This window comes from Odocoileus virginianus, chromosome 10 (genome assembly GCF_023699985.2).
Source record: "Odocoileus virginianus isolate 20LAN1187 ecotype Illinois chromosome 10, Ovbor_1.2, whole genome shotgun sequence".
NCBI classification, from domain to species: domain Eukaryota; kingdom Metazoa; phylum Chordata; class Mammalia; order Artiodactyla; family Cervidae; genus Odocoileus; species Odocoileus virginianus.
In genome coordinates this window covers 1,430,242-1,444,228 of record NC_069683.1, presented here as the reverse complement: position 1 = coordinate 1,444,228, position 13,987 = coordinate 1,430,242, and the positions used below count along the sequence as shown (strand labels likewise).

Below are 13,987 nucleotides of genomic sequence, written 5' to 3'. Positions count from 1 at the left end.
CCTTAAAGGACAATCTGTCTTCTAACAGTGGTCATTCTGAAGACACTTCAAGTCACCTTTTCTGATGCACCTAGCCTGGGTATCAGAACAAAACCGTTTATGTATCACCGCCTCAGGGCTTTCTGAGACCAGTGTGGTTCTGATATCCATTGTGGGTTAGTTGCTCAGTCGTGTCTGACTCTTTGCGACCCCATGGACTGTAGCCCACCAGGCTCCTCTGTCCATGGGATTCTCCAAGCCAGGATACTGGGAGTGGGTTGCCATGCCCTTCTCCAGGGGACCTTCCTGACACAGAGATTGAACTTGGGTCTCCTGCATTGCATGCGTTCTTAACTGAGCCACCAGGGAAACCCATTCATCCCATTATATTAATTTTTTGCTCTTAGTCACAGGATAACTTCTTAAAACAATTATGGTAGCCCGGTCTCTGGAGAAAAGGTGGGCTGTCTGGATGGTGGCAGTGAGCTGTGCTTTCACACGCGACATGTCCATACTACTCAACTTTGACCACTTCGGGCTGCATTTCCAGTGACCCCTCTCCCCTCCGATCCACGGCCCCTCCCAGCTGTTTAGCCTGAACTTCTCCTCAACCTCTGCAGGTCCATCGTGAATGGATAGTGGGATGGGGGGGCACATGTGATCGGCCCCATTTCACAAAGAGTCCCACACTCGATCTTCTGGAGTGACTTCCCAATGAGATGATATGTGCAGGGACGCTGACAGGACTGAAACAGAATATTCACTATCGAGTGTACCCCGTCAAGATCCACTCTGAATTAACGCTCCAGAGGGCCTGTGCTGCTCTCGTGAGCCAAAACACTCACAAGTGTTCCGTGGTAGTGACCCTTGGCCTTTTTTGTTGCTAAAGGCATAAATACATAGAATGTACAGGTGGAAGGCAAGGAGATCAAACCAGTAAATCCTAGAGGAAATTATCCCTGAACATTCATTGAAAGGACTGATGCTGAAACTCCAATACTTTGGCCACCTGATGCAAAGAGCCAACTCACTGGAAAAGACCCTGATGCTGGGAAAGTCTGAAGGCGGGAGGAGAAGGGGACAACAGAGAATGAGATGGTTGGGTGGTATCACTGACTCAATGGACATGAGTCTGAGCAAGCTTTGGGAGATGGTGAAGGACAGGGAGGCCTGGCGTGCTGCAGTCCATGGGGTCACAGAGTCAGACACAACTGAGCAACTGAACAACAACAGCAACACATTTAGAGCTGTATAATAAAGCTACTGTAACTTTAAAATCATTTTTATCTGTCTTACTTTTAATATGCCTAATATCACATTTTTAATATGCCTAATACCATGATGAAAGGCGGTGAACTGGACTTCTCCAAACCTCTGGGAGGCTCTGACTCCCTTTCTGAAGAATCATAGTTTCGTAACAGATCCTGGTCTTTGGCTTCAGCTCGAGGCGTTAATGCTGGCTAGCTTTGTGACCTCAGGGAAGATGTTGCCTTTCAACATCATCTTCCTTGTTTGTGTGACAATAACATTTGCCTTTCTCATTTCCAGAATAATTAAACTTTCTCAAGTTGGTTCACAACATTCCAGAAAATGGGTAAGATTTTGACGATTTATCATCCCTTTCCTCTGCTTCAGGGTCTCAAAAATGTTCAAGTAGATCATACTCTTGTAGGAGATTTTAAGATTTAATTTAACTTTTTAAAATTAATTTTATCTACCTATCTATATATCTTTGGCCATGCCATGTGGCTTGTGGGATCCTAGTTCCCCAACCAGGGATCAAACCTGTGCCACCTCCATTGGAAGCAAGGAATCTCAACCTCTGGAGGTGCTGAGGTCACAAAAGCTTGGAGGCACGAGGCTGCATATTTCACAGTGAAGCCAAATTTTCCATCTTTTGTTTGCCCAAATGATGTATTTGAATATTGCTGCAGCTAGGTCATTTTTGCAAATTACCTCATTATTACTGCTTTGGATTAGCCAATTGGCTACAAGCGCTAGTGTGGAAGCTTTGCTGGGAAACGTATAAATGTAGAATCTGCTCAGTACGGAACATGTTCCCAGCCTTCCTCCGGTGCACAAAGCCTCTGACCTCATTCACGTAAATGCTCGATAAGAATACACAACTCAGAGCTTTATGCAAAACAGGGATGACCTGAGTCAGGTGGAACTGACTGTGGGTGAGACTATCTGTGGCCTTTAGGGAAATCTTTCCACTGTCACCGAGCAACTGCAGAAGGCGCTGTGTACTCACGTCTAAGAGGAAACTGCAGGTAAGCAGAACTGTTTTAGAAGGCCAAAGTCTTGTTTCTTCTCAGCCTTTCAGTTAATTAGGATCCTATTCTAAAGAATGTGTATTTGTTAATTCATTTTACAGTCCATGGAATTCTCCAGGCCAGAATACTGGAGCAGGTTGCCATTCCCTTCTCCAGGGGGTCTTCCCAACCCAGGGATTGAACCCAGGTCTGCTGCATTGCACGCGGATTCCTTACCAGCTGAACCACCAGGGAAGCCCAAGAATACTGCAGTGGGTAGCCTATCCCTTCTCCAGGGGATCTTCCCGACCCAGGAATCAAACCGGGGTCTTCTGCATTGCAGGCAGATTCTTTACCGGCTGAGCTACCAGGGAAGCCCGATTCTAAAGAATGTGTATTTGTTCATTCATTTGCCCCCTGCAAACCTTTGGAAAAGCATTCACCAGCATCCCAGGATTGAGAACAAATTTCTCAAGGAAATTTTAGGTCCCTGGAGTAGAAAGTCCTTTGAGAAGAAAGTATTTTGAGTACAGAGCCAGTGTTTTGAACTCTCAGGCTCCTCAGATTCTTTCCCTGAATTATAAATCACTGATCGACCCAAGCCTTTCCCTGCCACCCCCCCAGGCACCCATAGTAATCCTGAGTAAAGAGGAGAATCAGCATACACCTGGTCTTCAATCCGTGCTTTGAAAAGTGTTACGTGCACAGCAAACGTCTTCCTTTGAGTGCTGGGCCGCCTGGCTAAGATGGAGCTTTGCTGTCTCAGATTGCTTTCTGCCAGCCCTTGGTCTGTTTATTGATATATTCAGCACTTGACTCACAGACGTTCCTCTCCCTCAAACGCCTGCCGCATCCTGGTGGTGGCTCTGACACCTGCAGCTCCCGGCCCCTTCCTGACTCCCACTGTCGGCTTGAAGTCTACAGCCATCTATCCAGAGCTGATCCACCTCTGACACCCTCACCTCCAACAGCCTAATTCCTCATCCAGTCCCCTGTTCTATGGACAAATGCCCCCTGCCCGTCACCGCTGCTATTCTGTTAGCCTCCTCCTACACTCTTTACATCTTTCCCCACTTGGTTGGACCTGCCTCCTATTTTACTTCTTTCTTTCTCTCTCCTGAAAGTAAACGTGTTAGCTTTGCCCAGCTGTGCCCAGGTGTTTGTGACCCCATGGACGGTAACCGGCTAGGCTGCTCTCCAGGCAAGCATACTGGTGCGGGTTGCCATTCCCTTCTCTTCTCCAGGGAACCATTCCAACCCAGGGATTAAACCCAGGTCTCCTGCATTGCAGGTGGGTTCTTTACCATCTGAGGCATCCGGGAAGCCCCTTCTTTCTCCTGGATCCCACAGATTCAGTTTCAAGTGTTATCATCTCATTCTCAAACATTTACTTTGCCACTTATCTTCTCTGCTGCCCTAAGCCTGGAAAATCCAACCCCGGCTGGTTTCACTCTGTCTCTCCCGCTTCTAGCCTCTGGGTGCTGGGCTCACCCGTGCGGATAAATGCCCCTTCCAAGTAACGGTTTTCTTCTGAACCTGGTCTTAAGCAGTCCTGGGGAATCCTGTGTGTATTCCCAGGCTGTATTTTCCCTAATGAACATCAGAAGCCATTCATCCTATTTTCCCTTGCCTGAATTTGAAGGTCTTCTAATTTTTCCCTCAGGTATATATATATACATATATATGTGTGTGTACACAGACACACACACACACATCTATCGCGTCACAAAACACATCACATACATTTTGTGACTTGACATAATCCTCAAAACAGCCTACAAAGGAGTTATTGTTATGCCTATTTTATAGACAAAGAAAGTGAAGCTCAGAGACATTCAAATAAATTGACCTGCCTACTCTAGCGATCATGTTCCTGACCATTCCATTTCCACTGGTTTTGTTTGGGCTATAGGCAACATGGGCTTCCCTGGCGATTCAGACGGTGCAGTCTGCCTGCAGTGCAGGAGACCTGGGTTCGATCCCCGGGTCAAGAAGATCCCCTGGAGAAGGGAATGACTACCTACTCCAGTATTTCTTGCCTGGAGAATTCCATGGACAGACGAGTTACCGTCCATGGGGTCACAGAGTCAGACACAACTTAGCAACTAACACTTTCACTTTTTTAAACACACATGTGGGGCTTCTCAGGTAGCACCACTGGTGAAGAATCTGCCTGCCAATGTAGGAGATGCAAGACATATGAGCTCGATCTCTGGGTTGGGAAAATCCCCTGGAGAAGGAAATAGCGAACTGCTCCAGTATTCTTGCCTGGAAAATTCCAAGGACGGAGGAGACTGGTAGGCTGCAGTTCCATGGGGTCACAGAGAGTTGGACATGACTGAGCACACATACACAGGATGCTGGATTTTTCAGGACTGTTAAGATTTTTAAAAAGTTGCTGCCTCTCCTATAAGCCATCAAAATTGCTTAGAATTGCTTGTATTTTTTAATTTTTAGAAAATACGGATACTCTTGTATAATGTCTTTAAGTATCATATATTCCTGATCGAGTACATATAATATGCATATATATTATATAATTATATGTGTAGTCAGATATCTGTGTGTATGGGACTGAAGAATGTCCATAAATGTATCTTGCTTATATACTACTTTGTTTCAGAATGAATTTGAGGTGAGTACTAATTTGGATTATATCACGTCTCTATTTTATAACATGGATGTTTTCCTGTGTCATTAAATCCATTTTGAAGACATCATTTTAATGGCTACCTGGTGACCCAGTTTTTGGATATGCCATCATTTACTTTACCAATTTCCTATAATGGATTTCGGATTGTTTCTAAGTTTACAGTATCATGATACTATGGTAAATTTTCTTATATTTACATTCTTATAGGTGTCTCCTATTATCTCCTTGATATGAGTTCCTAGAAGTGGAGTTATTGAATGCAAGGTTTGCTCTGTTTCGAGGTTGCTGACATGCAGTTGCAGTTTCTGGATTTTGCCAGTCGGTCCTTGGGCACACCCTTACGGACAGCGCTGTGCCTCTGGCCGTGTGGGCTGTCCCCGGGGTCCCCCTCGCCCTTCCGGGATGCCCGGCTCTGATCTCCAGGTGTTTTTGTTGGTGTGACTCTTTCCTCAGATTGTCTTCCTCGGGGAAGGGGCTTGGGTGCTGCACAGGATGTTGGTGCTTCGTGAACCCCAGCAACTTCAGATTCTGTATGACTCCTTGGAGGAGAGCACCCCTGAGTCCTTGAAGGTAGGGAGTGGGGGGAGAGGGAGGGAGAGAGGACTGAGGCGTGGAGAAGGCAGACTCAGGGCTTTCCAGGGCAGATGGAGGTGCAAGTCCAGGACTCCTTCTGCCTGGGACTATCTTAAAATCCACATCCAATCACCTCCTTTACTTCCCTGGGGATGCTTCAGTATCTTTTAAAAACCTTCATTTTGTATTGGGGTATAGCTGATTAGTGATGTCATGGCAGTTTTATTTGAACAGCACAAGGACTCAGCCATACATACACAATATTTTTTTAAATTAATTTTTATTCATTTATCTGCACTGGGTCTTAGTTGTGGCATGTGTGGTCTAGTTCCCTGACTAGGGGTCAAATCTGCCCCCCTCCCTGCATTGGGAGCTCAGGGTCTGAGCCACTAGATCACTAGGAAAGACCCTACAATATCTCGTGAATCAATTCTGCTGCTATGTTTGCTGGATTTCCTTAACGGTCCCAAGCTATTGGTCACCTGCAACTCGATAACCAGAGTATCCCTCTAACACACATATGATCGTATCACTCCCTTGCTTTAAAATGCTAGTGGCGGTTCATGTTCAAAGCATAAAGCCCGTATTCCTTCACTGGATGTACAAGCGTTTATCAAAAGCGTCTCTTCATTTCCTGACATGGAAGACACACTATGCGTTCGATCACTGACCCCTCACAGTCCAGCAGGTGGGTGGACCCAGCACCTTCAAGCCTCCAATCATGCTCCTTCTCCCAACGGAATGCTTGTCTTCCTCTTCTCTCTACTTCGCCAGGTTTATTCATTTTTCATGGTCCAATTTAAATGTTAGTTTTTCTGTAAGTTTCCCACCGCTTCTGGACAGGTAGTGACTTTGCCTTTTTGTGACCCCACTTGACCATGGGCACAGACCTATCAGAACACGTGCCTTTTTAAGTTTAGACTGTGTATCTCTTTGACATTCTAGACTTGGCTTGAAGGCAGTGGCCACATCATATCCACCTTTGAATTCTCCATATTTGACACAAATTTGATATACAATAGGCAGATGTTGAATAAATGGCGTGGTATTAACGTTTAAAATAGGAAAGGTATCAATAGTATGGACTTTTCATAAAAACGAATAAATACATGTTAGAGAAGCCAGTTCATTTGTCATTAACTTGGGTTTCTGGGGACGCTTCCTGCACCATTTTGCAGGATGTCTTTCGACGAGTAGTCCAGTGTGCCACGCTGGAAGCACTAGTCCTGTCCTTTCAAGTCCTTCTCTTTTTAGAAAATGTTTATCTGTTTACTTGGGTGCACGGGCTCTCAGTCGCAGCACGTGGGATCTCTCGCCACAGCACCTGAACCCTTAGCTGCGGCAGGTGGGACCTAGTTCCCTGACCAGGGGTCGACCTGGGCCCGCTGCGCCGGGAGCTGGGAGTCTCAGCCCCTGGACTATCCGGGGCGTCCCCCATCAAGTCCTTCTAACGCCCGCTTTTACTTCCCATGCCACAGGCAAGACCCTGTCTCAGAGAACAATTTCACCCTCTCCTGCTGGGTTTTCGCTCTTGCAGGTGTACGGTGCCCTTTTCCACATCAGAAATAAAAACCCGTTCAACCTGGAGGTGCTGGTGGATGCCTGGCCAGGGTACCAGACAGTCGTCATACGGCCTCAGAAAGAGGTGAGGCCCCGGCGCCCGAGGGCCGGGCCCCTCACCCTCAGGACGGAGATGAGGGGCTGCAGCGAGGGGCCGGCAGGGGGATGGATCTTGACACGCCTGATTCGTGCAGATTTGGGAAGGGTTGCTGGGACGAGAGGGCAGGATGGTGAGACCAAGCGTGGCGGTAGACCGCAGAGCCTCTAGTGTAAGCTGTAAGTTGCTCTAGAATTCCATTCAGTCAGCTCTCCCCCGTCAAGACTCCGATCAGAGGCATCCACCTCAACCTGGATGCCTGTGGCTGGAAATGGTCAGGAAGTGTTCGCTTTCCCTGTGGCTGGATAACCACAATCCCACAGTCCTTTGAGCAGTGCTGAGTGTGAGGTCTAAGACCGCTGCGTTCCTAACACAGAAGATGAAGTTGACAAAAATAACTATGTCAGAGGTCTGTGAAACAATCGATGTCATGTTTCTTTCATAAGAGTGTCTTCACCTTTCAGGGGAGATGAGTGGTGAATCCCATCCTTCCCGGAGTAGCGCTACTTTAACAGCCCCCGCCCCCTTATCCATGTAGATAGTCATCAGGAGTCTTGGAGCGCAGCGGCCCCGGGGCGAGCCGGCGGCAGGGGCAAACGGGCGGCGGGGGGCCCAGCAGCCCCGGCCCTCCGGGCGCTTCTGTGGGCTCTGGCGCCGCGGCTGGGCGTCGGGCCGTTCCCCATCGGTCCGCTGTTCTCGCGGGCTCGCCGCTCGCTGATCACCACCGTGCCAGCTCCAGAGGGCTGGGTCACAGCTAAGCTGCAAGCGTCAGGAGCCCAGGCGTGGCTGACTCTGGCTGACCCCACGGACGGTAGCTCTCCAGGCTCCCCTGTCCGTGGGGTTCTCCAGGCCAGAAGGCTGGAGGGGATTGCCGTGCCCTCCTCCAGGGGATCTCACGTCCCCCGCACTGGCAGGCGGGCTCTTTGCCACTAGTGCCACCTGGGAATTCACCTTCAGAATTAGCCGAGGCGTCACCTTCTCGCAGACCACAAGCCTGGACTCCAGCCCTGTTCTCTGTGCTCCCCTCCACCCCTCAGGCCCCCGCTCTTTGAGGCCTTTAACACGCGCTCTTTCTGCTGCACTTTCCATCTCAGACACTGGGACCACTTGCCCATCGTCCCAAGGGCAGCTGACTTCCAGGGCATCACCAGGAAGGAGCCCCTTCCAGTCTACAAGGGAGTCTGAGACACTGTCGGCACCTTTCTCACACAACAACAGCAACAAAGCCTATCCAACAAAAAAGTCTCTAGTGTTCTGGACATAGGCAAAACATTTTGTTAATGGTATCACTATGTAAGTGTGACTGATGTTTGTTACCTCAGGAGATGAAGGATGACCTGGATTATTATATCAACACTTACCACATCTTTACCAAAGCTCCTGACAAGTTAGAGGAAGTCCTAGCATGCCCGCAGGTCATCAACTGGGAACAAGCCTTCCAGATCCAAGGTAATTGGTCTAAATTAAAGCCAAAGATGTCCCATTTAATTTATGGTAGATATGACAGGGGGTGAAATGATGCTTGCTTTTCTCCTCTCCCCAGGTTGTCAAGAGAGCTTGGGCAAGGCATTACAAAAAGTTGCAGCTTCAAAATCAGTGCAGGTAGATTATCTGAGAACCGTACTTTTTGTGTTTGAAAAACCAACATTCGCGGCATCGAGTGGTGACAAGATGGATTTGGTGAAGTTACTACAGGTTCCTACAGTGCTGAAAGATAAATGGTGAGATTTTTACCTTTTGCTTCTGAAATTCCTGATAGAATAATTCAGTTGCCCTATGGGCCAGACCCTTAAATGTAGGATCTGCGACTACATTATAATGGTGTTCAGAGCTGCATGGGTAAGAAAGGGAACTGTGTTAGGTAATGTTTGCTGAGAGTGGGCAGGAACTTCTTTAGAGTAGGTTCTTTTCCACATATCAACTTCCTTAGATCTCACAAGAGTGCTCCTGGAAGAATACTGGATGTCATGGTAGAACTGAAAAACTTTTACTGAAACTATTCATTTTTTGACCAAAAAAAATTACTTCATGCTATGGAAAGTACATGTCTGTGTGTGTGTCTGTTTAGTTGCCAAGTTGTATTTGACTCTTTTGCGACCCCACTGGACTGTAGCCCGCCAGGCTCCTCTGTCCATGGATTTCCCAGGCAAGAATACTGCAGTGGGTTGCCATTTCCTTCTCCAGGTGATCTTTCCAACCCAGGGATCAAACCTGCATCTCCTGCATTGCAGGAGAATTCTTTACCACTGATCCACCAGGGAAGCCCTATGCAAAGGATACAAATATACAAAGTAAAAAGTGAAGGCTTGCCCACTCGGATTTCCGAAATCTTTCTGTCCATGTGTAGATACTCTTAGCATTGGTTTTAGAACTCTGTATGTATGAGTTGTTTGCTAGTTTTTTTCTCTACAACATATGCATGGCTATACTGCTCTTTACTGCTTTCACTCAGCTATGTGTTATATCGTCTTTCACATAAGCTCATGCAGGCGTCCTTCATTTATTTTGACAGCTGCGTAGATTACTCTAAGAGGGAGATATGCGATTCCGTGTGCCTGTATCTACACACCTGATTTCTCCACTGTTCTTCCTGATAACAAAAATTCTGCAATAAACGTCTTCATAAATAGATCATCACACAAGTTGTATAAGTATTACTGAAAACTGAACTCCTAGAATTGAAATGTCTGGGTAAAATAATATGTACATTAAATGGAAGATTTTTACCAAATTGGATGGTGTGCATGATGTGTGAACATATGATAGCATAGCATATGAAAAAACCTATCTTTCAGTAGGGACATGGATAAATTTACTATGGTACAGTCCAAACACTGGAATAGTATACAACCATTAACAAGAGTGAAGCAGCCCTCTGTGAACTAATAAGGAAACAATTCCAAAAATATATTCTGAAGCAACAGCACCAACAAAAACATTTTTTTAGTGAAGCAACAACATCAGCAACAACGAAGACGGGCAGAATCGTACAGACAGTGTGTCATCACAGTAGGACGCGTCTAAAGTCCCAAACGATGCCTCTGGAAAGTTGCATACATTTATCACATCACTAGTTGCCTCTGGACAAGGTAACTGTGTGATAAGAAATCAGAGAAAAAGGCAACAATTATTTTCCACTGATATGCATTTATGCTTAATAATTGTATCACTACATCAACAGATAAATAAAATCTAATACACACTAAACACGTACAACTGATTTAGCCGGGAAAGTCAATAATATTTGAACCCTGCTGTGGCTCAACTGTGTTCCCATAAGAATCGTAAAAGAAATATTTGCATGGGGAAAAACAGTAAATAGGGATTAAATAATACTTGATATTATAGCTGGAAATCTGTAATGAAGTGCCTGTCCTAAGGTGGGTCTTTATTTCCTCTAAACCCAAATATATATTTGGATATCTTGCCCCTTGGGGTTTAACTGTAGCGCAGGAGGAAGGCAGGTGAGGATGCTGGAGATCTTTGAGGAAGTGGGACCAGAATCAGTTTGAGGATGATAGAGAGAAAGCCTCACCTATGTGTAGACAGTTGAGAGCCCTGTGACCCCACCCAATGGCTAACATGAAGTGACTTTGACAAGTTCCTGGAAACTCTTCCTCCTTGATAAGGGGTAGAACTTCTTTGAGATCTTCCTTCTGCGCCAACCACTCCTAGCCAAAGAAGATGTTATTCTGATTTTGCAGATGAGAAAACGCAGTCTCAGGTAACTTGCCCAATAATAGAATCAGTGCTAAAACCCTGATTATTACCACCATCACTAAAAAGAAAAAAATCCAATATCCTTTTTTGGTGTGTTTCTGCTCCCCAAATTGCATTTTTGTACTTCTCTCGTGGTATGTGGGGATGTGTTTGGGACATGTGAAGCCATAAGATCAACATGGCTGTCATCTCCCTGTGATGTACATTTTGTTGAAATATCTGTTGGAAGAAACATTATCTTGTGTATTTAGATACTTTGTGAAGTATAGTCTGAAATCTACATTTTAAAATGGAGGTATAGTTGATTTATATCATATTAGTTTCAGATGTACAGTATAGACACTCAGTAATTTTTAGGCTATACTTCAGTTAAAAGTCATCTCAACATAATAAATATGCTTCCTTGCACTGTATATCCTTGTGGCCTATCCCTTTTATACATAGTAGCTTGTACCTCTCCATCCCACATTTTTCATACAAGAAACTTTAAAGAAAATTCAGCCACATGGTACATTGTGCTGGCTCACAGTCCTTGCTCTTACTCTCCTTTGTTGGGGCATTTAGTTGGACTTTTTGAGACATGCCGTACTATATCTAGCTGACTCTCTGCTCTTAAATGTATCATACATGACCGAGGATTTTCTCACTTTCAATTATTTGGGAACATTTTGAAGCAGGCATATAAATAGTTGACGGTGTGTGTGAGCCCAGAGTTCTTCCTCTGGGTTGTGGACCCTTAAGGAAAGGGAGGTGTCATATTTTTTGCAATCCTGATGTTTTCTAAATGTTGGCTGAATAAATGTACATTTTTTCTTGACAGGAAAGAAACTTTTCAGAGCATCTTCTTGGATGTCTCGCATGCAAGGATTGTGAATGAGCACTGGGAGTTGGGAAAAAATGAGAAGAGCTTGAAATATGTTGAACGCTGTCTCCAGAATTTTGCAGGATTTGGTATTCTGAATTCAGAAGGGAACCTCGTCTCTTGGTTTATAACAGAACAGTCCTGTGAGATAAGAATGGGTTACACTATCCCCAAATACCGAGGCCAAGGCCACATGTGGCAAATGGGTGGTCAGATTGTGGCATATTTTTTTTCAAAAAATATACCGTTTTATCTACATGTGTCAGAAGATAAAGAAAAAACTCAACAGACAACGATCAGTTTTGGGTTCAAGAATGCTCTTTGTGGCTGGCATCAGTGGAAATGCACCCCGAAGAAATACTGCTGATGGTACTATTGTCCATTTCACATGTTTCTTATCAGGGAAAAAACATCAGTGCAAACAAAGGTGGTAGTCTACACAAGCAACAAAAACCATCCAGTTCTCTGGGGCTCAGGCCCTGCGCAGGCCATGTCTATAATAGTTTTGTCTTCTTTCTCTTGTGTAGTACAGAACATTAGAAGCTTGGCTCTTTGCTGTCCCGCTTTTCCTTTATGGTGAGAAATGTCTCAGAGTTGAAATTACCCAATGTCAATCATTAGTGCTAACATATCCCACTTTCCTCTTTGAAGAAGACCTCTTTCAGGAAGGAATCCCGCTTTTTCATGCTTCTCATTTGAAAGTAAAATGTCTCCTCTGAAAGTCTCTTCTCTGGCGTCCTTCTCTTCTTCCCACAGAGTTTCCCAAAGGGTCTTTCAAAATGCTTCAGCATCATTGCTTTCTCTCTTGGGTGCCCTCAAAAGTGCTTTGAGGTACTACACTGAATTGAATTATGTGGGCATCAGTGAAACTTTGGTTTTCTGACTAGCTTTTATCACAGAAACTTGGTTAAGTTGAGTTGTATAGCATAACTTCACATTTTTAATATGATTATAGATCTATGCTGTATTAGTTTCCTATTATTGTTGTAACAAGTTACCACAAATTTAGTGACTGATGATGCAGTGACATGATCTACCATATGATCCATCAATCCCACCCCTGGACATATATCCGGGGAAAACAATAATTCAAAAAGATACAAGTACCCCAATGTCCATTGCAGCACTATTTACAATAGCAAGGACATGAAAGCCACCTAGATGTCCATCAGCAGAGGAATGGATGAAGATGTGGGAAAAATGTGCAATGGTGTATTTCTCAGCCATAAAAAGAAAAACAATGCCATTGGCAACAAACTGGATGGACCTAAGGTTGTCACACTGACTGAAGTAAGTCAGACACAGAAAAACAAACATCATAAGATATCACCTATATGTGAAATCTTAGAAGGGTATACAGATGAACTTATCTACCAAACAAACAGAGTCACTGATACAGAAAGCAAACGTACAGTCACCAGCGGATAAGGAAGGAGAAAGATAAACTGGAGGACCGGGACTGACGTGGACACACTACTATGTATGGAATAGAGGACTAGCAAGGCCCTACTGTGGAGCGCAGAGAACGCTACGTGATATTCTGTAATGATCTACGTGGGGACAGAATCTAAGGAGAATGGCTGTATGTAAGCACATAACACATTCACCTGCTTACACCTGAAGCTAACACAAAACCGTAAACCATGGAAATCAACTACACTTCAATAAAAACTATTTAAAAAATTTAGTGACTTAAAGCAACAATTATTACCTTATATTTCCGGGAGTCAGAAACGGAAAATGGGTCTTGAAAGTGAAAGTGTGAAAACATGAGCCGCTCAGTCGTGTCCAACGCTTTGTGACCCTGTGTATCGCAGCCTGCCAGGCTCCTCTGTCCATGAGGCTCTCCAGGCAGGAACACTGCAGGGGGCTGCCATTTCCTACTCCAGGGGCTCTTCCCGGCTCAGGGATCAAACCTCTGTCTTCTGCTTTGGCAGGTGGATCGTTTTACCTCTGAGTCTTGAGGGGAGCCCCATACAGTTACTATATTTGAATTTAAAATAGTCGATTGTTTGTAAAGAATTTAAGAAAAGAAAGAAACATAGCTTTAAACCACTTATATTGTCAATAGTCTCTCTAGCTGCACTTCCAAAATATCACTGAATTTAATTTCCTTTCGGTTTACAGACTATTTCTTTCTTGTAGGGCAGATATGCCTTGTTTATCCGAAACTTTTTTTTTTTGCTTGTGTTTTGCAAAGATATTTTGTTTGATGTGAAATTTCAGACTTTCAGCATTTTAAAAATGTCATTCTATTGTCATGGGGAAGAACCTTTGTATTCTATTGC

At 44.9% G+C, this 13,987-nt stretch overlaps 1 protein-coding gene across 2 annotated transcripts; it reads left to right on the top strand.

Moving 5' to 3' along the window:
• The first annotated feature begins 2,017 nt into the window (after nt 1–2,017).
• Nucleotides 2,018–12,420, top strand: GLYATL2 (glycine-N-acyltransferase like 2). 2 transcript variants are annotated; one of them, XM_070472898.1, is made up of 6 exons: nt 2,018–2,252; nt 5,341–5,457; nt 6,998–7,105; nt 8,440–8,566; nt 8,661–8,838; nt 9,630–9,848. In XM_070472898.1, exons 2-6 carry the CDS (start codon nt 5,380–5,382, stop codon nt 9,688–9,690), a joined length of 552 nt encoding a protein of 183 aa, XP_070328999.1. In that variant the 5' UTR covers nt 2,018–2,252; nt 5,341–5,379; the 3' UTR covers nt 9,691–9,848. The 2 variants fall into 2 exon arrangements, with proteins under 2 accessions (XP_070328999.1, XP_020760515.2); XM_020904856.2 differs by lacking the exon at nt 9,630–9,848 and adding an exon at nt 11,658–12,420 and having other exon boundaries at nt 2,027–2,252.
• The last annotated feature ends 1,567 nt before the right edge of the window (nt 12,421–13,987 follow it).

What these genes read in the sequence shown, in the direction of transcription:
- GLYATL2 (XM_020904856.2), top strand. Translation starts at nt 5,380, where the DNA reads ATGTTGGTGCTTCGTGAACCCCAGCAACTTCAGATTCTGTATGACTCC. An exon ending in GCACCCCTGAGTCCTTGAAG is followed by an intron (nt 5,458 to 6,997) that starts GTAGGGAGTGGG and finishes TCGCTCTTGCAG; the next exon opens with GTGTACGGTGCCCTTTTCCA. An exon ending in ACAAGCCTTCCAGATCCAAG is followed by an intron (nt 8,567 to 8,660) that starts GTAATTGGTCTA and finishes TCCTCTCCCCAG; the next exon opens with GTTGTCAAGAGAGCTTGGGC.